Consider the following 11,325-nt stretch of genomic DNA (forward strand, 5'->3'; position numbering starts at 1 on the left):
TTGACCCCCTTGGCAACAAGGTGTGCTTTACACCTTTCAGTTGTACCATTTGCTTGTTTCTTGATGCGATAAACCTATTTGCAGTCAATCAATTTATGTTAGAACTGGGGGGCACTAGGTGCCATGTTTTATTTTTAGCTAGTGCTTCATACTGTTCATCCATTGCTTTCTTTCGGTGTTCATTTTCAAGTGCCTAAGCCAGACCACTAGGTTCTCCTATAGAGGTAAACATGCCATAGCGAAAAGTTCCATCAGTATATTGTTTCGAATTTTGTAGACCTTTTAGAATACGTGTTCGAGGTTCTGGTGTTTCTGGCACAAGAGAAGGCACAGGGTTGTTTCCCACCGAAAATCAAGGTGATCGATAACTAGTATGGATTGGAGGAAGTATCACTTTTTTCTTCTTTCGAACCGTTGTTCTTTCTCTTTTTAAATCACCATTGAGGTCCTATGCCCAGATTTGGCAGGCAGTTACGACGTGCCTCACATCCTAGGTGTAGGTGTTGGGCCGGCCCGGTTTTCTTATTTTGTTTTTTATTTTATTTTTCTTTTCTGGTTTTTTCAGGAAACTATAGATTTTTAATCTGATCCTTTTTAAAATTTTATTTTAAATCGAACATTTGTAATTTTATAAAATTTGTAAAATATAACATTTTTTGAATTAAAATAGTTTTAAGAACTGATTTTTTAATTATTGTAACATTTTGAAAACTGTAACATTTTTAATATCAACAATTTTCAAATTTGAACTTTTTGAATTTAAACATTTTGAAATTGGAATTTTTTGAATCTTAATATTTGAATCTTAAAAAAGAAGAAAAGAAATGAAAAAATAAAGAAAACAAAAAATAAAGAAAATAGAAAAATCAAATAGAAAATTAATAAAATAGAAAAGGAAGATGGGCCATGCCCGTCACCCATGTGTGTTGGTGGGGGTGGGGGTGGGCGGCGCTTTGCAACTGCCGACCAGTGCTGCAGAAAAGATTTGCTTCCGACGGTTCCATCTTCGGCTACCGGACCTATATTTTAGTTGAACCCACCATCTTCGGCTACACGTATCTGGGTTGAAACTATAGGCTGCCCATAATCCACTGTGTCGGATCCACTCCCAAGAAAAAGTTTTCAAATGGCTATTGCCGTGTGGCCCTAGGCAACCATATGCCCCGTTGATCGTGATCCGAGGGTAACAGGCAAGGACGGATCACTGGCAATGCAGGAGAAGCTTCTAGAAAGTTGTGGCCACGTACAGTTGATCGAATCCTGAGCACTCCAAATTTTGGGCCCATTTATCAACTGCGGAATCCAGCTGCTGCTCCAAACAAACTTGCAAAACCGTATGATAAAGACAAACAGGGGCCTTCAGCAACAGTCAAGGCAGCAAGACGGCATTTTGCGTCGAGTATCCAGGGGTCAAGAACGACCGTTAACGCCATCGCAGCGTATATTCCCCGCGTACAAATTCCGCGGCAGTAGATGCCGCCGTTGCAGTCAACACCGTGGTGCGGCGCGGACCGAGACCACAACAGTTTAGGACATCTCCAGCGGCGCGACGCATTTTGGACATCGAAACGGACGCGTCGTGTCCGTTTGCGTCGGTCGAAATGGTCGAAATCGTCCGGGCATCCGTTTGCATCGGGGGTGGCTCCAGCGGCGCGACGCATAATTTTTCTTTTGCATTCATGCAACCATAATTTACGTTATAAAAAAAACATAAAAAGCCATAAAGGCGTGCTAAAAGTTGCTGCTGCCATGGAAGCTCGTACGCCGGCGGTGGAGGAGGTACCGCCGCATGGGCAGGAGGCTGTGGCCAGGGATCCCACGCCGGAGCAGCAGGCGGAGCGCGGTCGTTGGAACGCGTCGGCGTAGCCGGAGGAGTTGCCGGCCTCCCTGCGCGAGCGCCGACTCCCGCAGCCTGGATTGCGAGCCCCTCCCACAAAGCGAGCTCGTTGAGCTCGTCCTGCGCGCTGTTGGCCAGTGCCATGGCAATGGCCTCATCCTCGGAAAGGTCCGGCGGCTGGGTCTCCGGATCCCACGCCGGCCCGCCGTCGTCGTGGTCGTAGTCGACCATGTCGACGTCCTCGTCCGCGTCCCCCTCGTCGTCCGCGTCCTCCTGGTCGTTCTCTTCTTCTTCTGCGGCGATCTCTCGGTCGAAGAAGTCCACGTCGCCGAGGTAGCCAGCGCGGCGGCACGCGTCGAACTCCCATGTCCCGAATGAAATCCAGTTGTAGGAGTTCAGCGCGTACGCCTGATCCACCCGCAGATCCGGCGGCAAGATCGCTCGGCGGCGGCGCACCTCGTCCCGCCGCTCTCGGCCCTCGCGCGCCACGGGGGGACCGGCACGCGCCGCGAGTTCAGGTACCAGCCCCCTCCCGGCAAGTTCGCGTCCGGCCATGGCACAGGCCGGTTTTCCTCCCATAGCTGCCGCGCGAGCTCAACGCGGACGTACTGGCCGACCCTTGCCTTCTTGCCGGAACGCGAGCCGCTAGCCTCTTGGTCGTTCTTCGTCTTGCGGTACGGCCAGCATTTCTTTCCCATGGCGTCGGTGGGGTGGATACTATGGGATTTGGCAATGGTTTGGTCGTCGAAATGGACGCCGGCAGCGTCCATTTAAAAGGCTCCGACGCCATATTGCCTTCAATGGACTACCAGTGCAACGTCTACTAGCTGCGCACGCTCGCGGAAGCCGAGGCACGCCATTAACGCGGCCTTGCAAAGGCTGCAGCGCGCCGCCCGGAAGTAATGCCGCGGAAGACGAAGCAGTTGTGCCGCTGCCAGGCGGGCCCGTGCGAGGACCGAGCGGACATTTTGCGCGTCCGCCCAGCGTCCGCCGAGACGCAAACTAGCGCATATTTGGGCCAGGTTTGCGTCTCTGCGGACGGCCCGATCACTTTGCGTCGCGCCGCTGGAGATGGTGCACGACGCATTTTCGGTCACGGCGGACACAAACGATCGCTCAGCGTCCGTTTGCGTCGCGCCGCTGGAGATGCCCTTACGCTGCAGGAACCCAATACGTCCTTGGCTTACATTTCAAGCATATCCCACAGCATCTTACCCAAGCACTTCAAACCGGAAAACCCCAACTGACGCACCACTATAAATATAGCCGCAAGCAATTCTTGCCATTTCCTCAAACCAATCGACATAGCACACTAAGAAAGCTCCTAGCACAGATCAGGCACAGTTTTTTTCCAAGATGAGCGTGGAGATCCTGGACGGGAGGACGGTGCAGAGCTTCGTGGAGGACGATGGAGCCTTCAACGCCTCCGTCGACGGCCGGTTCGCCGCCCTCGATACCAACCACGACGGCCTCCTCTCGTACCCGGAGATGGCCTCGGAGCTTATGAGCCTCCGGGTCCTGGACAAGCACTTCGGCATCGACGAGGCCGGCGTCCTAGGGCCCGACGAGCTCACGGGGCTCTACCGCGGCCTGTTCGCGCGCTTCGACCGCGACGGCGACGGCGCCGTCGACAAAGAGGAGTTCCGGGCGGAGATGAAGGAGGTGATGCTCGCCGTGGCCAGCGGGCTCGGATTCCTGCCCGTGCAGATGGTCGTCGAGGAAGGTAGCTTCCTCAAGGTGGCCGTCGACATGGAGCTGGCCAAAGCTGCTTAACGGAATTTTGTTTGTACTTGTACGAGTATACGTTGCAGAGTCTGCACTAGGTGTAATGCTTTCTTTCTTCTTCTTCCAGACAAGAGATGCGTAATGCTGAGAATGACATTTCAGCCATGTAAGGGTGATTCTGTATTCGCACTTTCGCAGAACCGTTACGATTTTCATTCTATGAAATAATTGCCTACGTACCTGCTTGACAATCAGAATTGAAAGTGCCATCAGAGAAACCCTGCATGGGCCTATGCACAGAAGGCAGCATATGGTCCGGCCCGAGTCGCCTGCCATGAATCAGTCACCATCAAGAAAAGTTCCTGATGTTTCTAAAAAAAAAAGAGTTCCTGATTTTCCGTTTGAGAACGCAATCCATTTATTCCGTTTAAGAATAAGATATATAATCCATATTTTTAGTTAAAAAGAAGCCAATCAAAGATTTTTCTCTTTAAACATGTTGAGCAATATCGATGATTAATTTGAACGAGCGGTTAACGTCGTATACGTGGGGGAGACGTTAATTACCTTATTATATGGGCAGTTACGATCATGCAAAGGGTTTTCGTAGCGCCTGCGTTTTCCTCCTCTCCGTTCCCCTATATAAGGACACCCTCGATGTCGTAACTCTGCATTCCCATCACGACCACCGTCACGCTACGCGAACCCTACCTCGAGCGAGAATTAGCGGACGTGCGGTTGGTCGTTCCGGTAAGATGCAGATCTTCGTGAAGACCCTGACGGGGAAGACCATCACCCTCGAGGTCGAGAGCAGCGACACCATTGATAACGTCAAAGCTAAGATCCAAGACAAGGAAGGTACGATCTATATGTCAACTGCTCGTATATATATGATCGTAACTGCTAACTGCTCCTTAATTTTGCTGAGCTTGCACGATGTATGTTGTGTGTAGGGATCCCGCCGGACCAGCAGCGTCTGATCTTCGCCGGGAAGCAGCTGGAGGACGGCCGCACGCTGGCCGACTACAACATCCAGAAGGAGTCGACGCTCCACCTGGTGCTCCGCCTCCGTGGTGGCACCCGCGGCGGCCGTCCAAAGGGCATCCCACCCAACCTCTTGCAGCTTGTTCTCAAGTTCAACGAGAGTAAGATGGTCTGCCGCAAGTACGTGTACAATTATCTATCGACCCATCCACGCCCGCCAGAGATCGTCTCAGATTTCCTTCGATTGATCGGTTGATTTTGTATCTCTGTTCACCGTTGCTTTTCTCGCTGCAGGTGCTACGCGCGCCTCCCCCCCAGGGCTACCAACTGCCGCAAGAAGAAGTGCGGCCACACCAACGAGGTGATCATATATAGCTTTTGTTTTTCGATTACAGGATTTAAGATGTTAAGATCCAGTTTGAGCGTGTCTTGCTGATAGATGGTTTGATCTCATGTGTTTTCAGCTGAGGCCCAAGAAGAAGTTTGTTTGAGCGAGCAAGCCTTAGGTCGTCCAATTGGAAAGCTCGGCATGGATCAGTTGAATAAGTAGTCTTAGTGTCCTGTCCGTCTCAGAGTTATAAGTTGAGTCTTAGTACTACCTCTGTCCATAGAAAGATGTTGAAAGTTTATCTGAATTCAAAGATATCTACACCTTTTAGTGTATAGATACATCTAAATTTGGACAAACCTTCAACATTCTTTTTTGAATGGAGGGAACCAAATTTCTTTACGGTTGTCAATATATGATTAGTGAACACATGTTTTTATCCTTCACTATCGAAGTGATATGTACCCGCTCTATTTCTTTTTTGATGTTCTCTGCCTAGAGATACCTTTTAATATGTGCTTGGATGGGCAAAGTGTTTAGATTTCAAGCGTGCCGATCTGCTCTTCTTTTCTTATCTGTTCAGCCAACTATTAATGTTCTCTGCTGCCGCCTGCCTGTTTTTAGGTCCCCAATGTCACAAACTCATGATTATCTTAAATATTTTCTTGTGCCCAGAAAAGACCAATTGGGACGAGATCACTGGTTTGATTTACAGCTAAGATTTATGTAAATTTTGCACTTTAATACTCAGTCCGCAACAATGCTAAAGGATCATGCCGCAATTTTCCAGAAGATAGAAACTGATCTATATCCATCAATTTGGAGGAACGATTTATGTCTTAGATTAAGTGTTTTCGATGACAGTTCATGTCAATTTCTTCTTCGCATTTCTCCGAACCAACCCCCACCCACACACACACACATTTCAAGTTCTTATAATCAATAATGCTGACACACTCGTTGCTGAACTGCCAAACAATATGCACCTGATTACTACTATGGTTGATCTTCCTCAACTGCAACATAGGATTTATACGCAGCAAATCTTTGATCTCCAGGTAGATGCTCCAGGAGGATGATAGAGTTTGGGAATTGATTGCCTGCACCACACGCTGATAATCTGTTTCACAATGCCTGGCAGAAATGATGCTGTTAGGATGATCTCCAACGCGGTCGAACCCAACGGATCGAGCACGACCTTTTGACCTCGTCCGCGCTCTAATCGGGGGCGCCCAACCGCATCACTGGTTGGTGGGCCCCTATCGCCTGTGCTATATATAGAGTGGTGGGGGCGGTGGCACAGATAACGAGGTTGACCGGAGTGCCACTCGTCCCACCAACACCCACCGATTAGGGTTCGCACAGTGCCGACGGGAAGCTCGGCCGCCACTACGACTCCCTCACCCACGCGCCGCCGCCGTCGCCACTATGTCGACTTCGACGGGTTTCCGGTAAACCCACAGTACCAGTATTTGTTTACAGACATAGTGGTACCCAGCATTAGATATACACCTAGACGATCCTACAGATCAAACATTGGCATCAGAGCCGCTAGAGTTGTAGATCTTGCGCTCGGGATAGTAAAGAAAAAGAAAAAGCAAATCCTAATTCGTCCCCGAACAAGGAACCCTAACCCTAATTTGGAAGGGGAAAAGAAACCCTTTACCGGCCAGGGGCCTTGGGCTCGCTGGCGAGGAGGAACACGGGCAGTGGGGCACGACGCCACCACGCGCCGAAAGAAAGCCGACAACAGCTGCTGCTGCTAGTGTCGCCGGAAAAGGGCGCCGCCACCTGAGCCGCTTGGCGACGATGCACCCACGCTCGGGTGCACGCATCGCCGGCAAGAGGGCCAGGGGGTGTATTGTAGTACTTTCGATAAATAAGAGTGTCGAACCCAACGAGGAGCAGAAGGTGTTGAAAAGCAGTTTCGATGAAGGATTCACTGTAAATGCTCACAGACAAGTTTTCAGGAGGTTTTGATATAGCAGATAAATAAAGTACAAGTAAGTAAAATGCGAGAGTAATAATTGCAGCGAGCGGCCCAATCCTTTTTAGCACAAAGGACAAGCCGGTTTGTTTATTTATAATGACCAAACGTTCTTGAGGACACACGGGAATTTAGTCTAGTGCTTTCGCTTCATATAGTTGATTAATCTTCATTGTTTTGATAAGTGTTGTGTGGGTGAACCTATGCTAATGCACCGCCCTTCCTAGGACTAATACATACTTGTGATTAAACCCCTTGCAAGCATCCGCAAATACAAGAAAGTAATTAAGATAAATCTAACCACAGCCTTAAACTCGAGATCCTGCTATCCCTCATGCATCGATATACCAACGGGGGTTCAGAGTTCTTGTCACTCCGGCAACCCCACAATTAGCAAACGAATACAAGATGCATTCCCCTAGGCCCATAAAGGTGAAGTATCATGTAGTCGACGTTCACATGACACCACTAGAAGAATAACACCAAAACTTAAATATCAAACCATTAAATATTACTCAACATAGTTCACTACTAACATTTAGACTTCACCCATGTCCTCAAGAACTAAACGAACTACTCACAAGACATCATATGGAACATGATCAGAGGTGATATGATGATGGATAACAATCTGAACATAAACCTTGGTTCAATGGTTTCACTCAATAGCATCAATAACAAGTAGTAATCAATACCGGGAGAGTTTCCCCTATGAAATACTCAAGATTCAACCCTAGATGTTACAGCGGAAACGAGGTGCAGCGGTGGAGATGACGGTGTCGATGGTGGAGATGATGATGATGATGATCCCAATGAAGTCCAGCTCGATGGCGGTGACGATGGCGACGATTTCCCCCTCCGGGAGGGAATTTCCCCGGTAGATTTCTGCCTGCCGGAGAGCTCTTTTCTCTCTGGTGTTTTTCCGCCTCGCAGAGGCGGCGGTGTCTATCCTCGATGCCCCCTGCACCTTAGGGTTCTCGGGAGATGAAGTACGCGAAAGGGAGATGGCTGAGGGGGTTCGTGGGCCCCCTCCCCACATGACGGCGCGGCCAAGGTAGGGCCCGCGCCGGCCTATGGGGAGGGCCCATGGCGGCCCTCCTCGGCCTCCCCTTTTGGCTGGCTCCGTCATCTGGACAAATAGGAGCTTCGGTATATTTTCCGTCAATTGTTGATCTTCAGAAATATTGTATCCTGACGGTGCTTTTTCCAGCAGAATTCTGGCTCCGGTGAATAATTCTCCAATAATCATGAAACATGCAAAATAGATGAAATAACATAAGTATCATCTCTAAATATGAAATATATCAATGAATAACAGTAAATTATGATATAAAATAGTGATGCAAAATGGACGTATCAACTCCCCCAAGCTTAGACCTCGCTTGTCCCCAAGCGAAACCGAACTCAGTAAACAAGACCACATGTTTATGGAGTGAAGAGTCGATAAATAAAATACGGACAAGAAGCATCACATTTATTAATTCACACAAGAGATTCTAGTAAACAACTTCCTCATATAACTCATCTTGAAATAAGTAAAGAGAAATCACAAATAAAGGTGCATAGGAAATCATAATTGGTGATGGCAAACTTTGTTCTTGGTCAAAGAACTATTAACAGATTGTACTTATCTTTCGAGCAAAGCCTTTATATTAGAACTTATATGGCAGAACTTACATTCTCAATCATAACAATCTCCTCATAATCATTGATAGCCTTCAAAGTCATATTCATTCAGATAAAATTTGTACTAAACAAGGAAGAATAAAAGGCATGATTAAATAGATCACAATATAAATGGTTGGATCACAACAACTCAATTGCTTGCTTGAGATGGAGGGAAATAGGTTTACTGACTCAACACAAAAGTAAAAGAAAGGCCCTTCGCAGAGGGAAGCAGGGATTAAATCATGTGCTAGAGCTTTTCAAGTTTTGAAATCATAAAGGGAGCATAAAAGTAAGGTTTTGAGAGGTGTTTGTTGTTGTCAACGAATGGTAGTGGGCACTCTAACCCCCCCTTGTCAAACAGACTTTCAAAGAGCGGCTCCCATGAAGGACGTTATCTCTACCAGCAAGGTAGATCATCCCTCTTCTCTTTTGTTTACACATGTACTTTAGTTTTATTTATGGATGACACTCCTCCCAACCTTTGCTTTCACAAGCCATGGCTAATCGAATCCTCGGGTGCCTTCCAACCTTTCACATACCATGGAGGAGTGTCTATTGCAAAATTAAGTTGCTTACTGATAAATCAGGGCAAAACATGTGAAGAGAATTATTAATGAAAGTTATTAATTGGGGCTGGGAACCCCGTTGCCAGCTCTTTTTGCAGAATTATTGGATAAGCGGATGTATATGCCACTAGTCCATTGGTGAAAGTCTGCCCAACAAGATTGAAAGATAAAACACCACATACTTCCTCATGAGCTATAAAACATTGACACAATTAAGGAGTAATAGAGTTTGAATTGTTTAAAGGTAGCACATGAAATATTTACTTGGAGTGGCGCAAAATACCACATAGTAGGTAGTTATGGTGGACACAAATGGCATGGGTTTGGTTTAAGGTTCTGGATGCACGAGAAGCATTCCCTCTCAATACAAGTCTTTGGCTAGCAAGGTTGATTAGCAAGCATAAGAGTTGAGGGAAACAAACAAATATACATGTGATAGAAACAATCATGCATCTTCCTTATAAGCACAAGCAATTTTAACTTCAGAATACTAAGCTCATTAGCTAACAAGGAAGAAAGATAATGAAATAATATATCTACATGTACTTCCCTCTTTTCTACTTAAGACTCAAAGTATTGTTGCTATTGACCAATGCTAAGTTTTCCAAAACCAAATAGATTTACTTGATGCTCCCAAAGTGATATCGATACTAACAACAAGATCAATCATATAACAGAAATTGCAAACTAAAATAAGGCGTGCAAAAAGTAAATGATAAACTTCTCATTAATATTCCATAACGATAACTCAAACCAAGGGATACATAGATAACCAACTAAGAGAGAGATACTTCCACACTGCAAACCATCTTATATGATAACTTCCCTACTCATGATATGACACTACTTGATAGTAAAAAGGTAAAAGATAGTGATGATGTGATACCGCGGCACTCCCCCCAAGCTTGGAACAAGCCAAGGGGATGCCAATACCAATGGTGAATTACTCCTTCAGTGGTGATGGTGGAACGACCCTGATGGGAGCGAGGAACCGCTCTAGCATTCTGCGAAGTCGATTGTTCTCATCCTGAAGAATCTCCACTTCCCTTCACAGAACATGGTATTGATCACAAAACTCATCGGTAACCCGAAGAGCTTCCTCCACAGCAGGGAAAGAGTTGAGGTCAGGAGCAGGTGGTAAAGGTCCCTGCAAGTTATGAGAAAAAGAACGTCGAGTATTAACCGATCCCACCAAGATTGGCTTACTCCCCACAGCTTCCCGCTCTCTTTTTACTGATAACATCTTCTTCACTTCCTCATTGACACCTTCATCCATCTCTTTCCGTCTTGTCACGACCCTTTCCTCTTCCGCCCATCCAACGAAAGTTCCTTGATCTAGATCCTGGAGGAGCTCACGTCTGCGACGCATTGCATAATCTTCTGAGGATGATCCTTGTGACGACATCTGTACAGAAACATGTCGAAACAAAACACGACGAGAAGACGATGTACGGATCTCGGAGGGTCAAGGGGATTATATAGCAAAAAAATTCTCGACAAAAGAAAAGTACCAGGTCGAAAACGAGTGGAAAAGGGACTCCGAGGGGTGATGCGCGTAGATGTACACGTCCGTTGGGAACCCCAAGAGGAAGGTATGATGCGCACAGCGGCAAGTTTTCCCTCAGAAAGAAACCAAGGTTATCGAAACAGTAGGAGCCAAGAAGCACGTGAAGGTTGTTGGTGGAGGAATGTAGTGCGGCGCAACACCAGTGAAACCGGCGCCAACGTGGAACCTGCACAACACAATCAAAGTACTTTGCCCCAACGTAACAGTGAGGTTGTCAATCTCACCGGCTTGCTGAAAACAAAGGATTAAACGTATCGAGTGAAAAATGGTGTTTGTTTGCAAAGAATAATAAGAACAGTAATTGCAGTAGAATGAATTCAGATGTAAAAGAATGGACCGGGGTCCACAGTTCACTAGTGGTGTCTCTCCAATAAGATAACTAACATGCTGGGTGAACAAATTACAGATGGGCAATTGACAAATAAAGATTCAATACATACCAACGATGATTACTATGAGATTTAATCAGGGAATTACGACAAAGTACATAGACCGCTATCCAGCATGCATCTATGCCTAAATAATCCACCTTCAGGTTATCATCCGAACCCCTTCCGGTATTAAGTTGTAAACAACGAGATAATTGCATTAAATATGGTGCGTAATGTAATCAACACAAATATCCTTAGACAAAGCATCGATGTTTTATCCCTAGTAGCAACA

The 11,325-nt window shown here is 46.7% G+C and overlaps 2 protein-coding genes across 4 annotated transcripts in view; both read left to right on the forward strand.

Moving 5' to 3' along the window:
* Positions 1-2,905: 2,905 nt before the first annotated feature.
* Positions 2,906-11,325, forward strand: part of LOC124657725 (ubiquitin-like) — a 29,420-nt gene continuing 21,000 nt past the window's right edge. The window contains exons 1-5 of one of the 3 annotated variants that reach the window (XM_047196243.1): positions 2,906-2,929; positions 4,318-4,420; positions 4,516-4,726; positions 4,841-4,907; positions 5,011-5,120. In XM_047196243.1, the coding sequence (XP_047052199.1) occupies positions 2,909-2,929; positions 4,318-4,420; positions 4,516-4,726; positions 4,841-4,907; positions 5,011-5,037 (429 nt within the window). In that variant the 5' untranslated portion in view covers positions 2,906-2,908 and the 3' untranslated portion in view covers positions 5,038-5,120. Of the gene's footprint in view, positions 2,930-4,302; positions 4,421-4,515; positions 4,727-4,840; positions 4,908-5,010; positions 5,121-7,796; positions 7,805-11,325 lie in introns of those variants that run through there. The other 2 variants (XM_047196242.1, XM_047196241.1) reach the window with 2 other exon arrangements.
* On the forward strand, positions 3,050-3,695 carry LOC124657726. Its single transcript, XM_047196244.1, has one exon. It carries the CDS (start codon positions 3,194-3,196, stop codon positions 3,608-3,610), a length of 417 nt encoding a protein of 138 aa, XP_047052200.1. The 5' UTR covers positions 3,050-3,193; the 3' UTR covers positions 3,611-3,695.

This window comes from Lolium rigidum, chromosome 5, assembly GCF_022539505.1.
Source record: "Lolium rigidum isolate FL_2022 chromosome 5, APGP_CSIRO_Lrig_0.1, whole genome shotgun sequence".
Lineage (NCBI taxonomy): Eukaryota > Viridiplantae > Streptophyta > Magnoliopsida > Poales > Poaceae > Lolium > Lolium rigidum.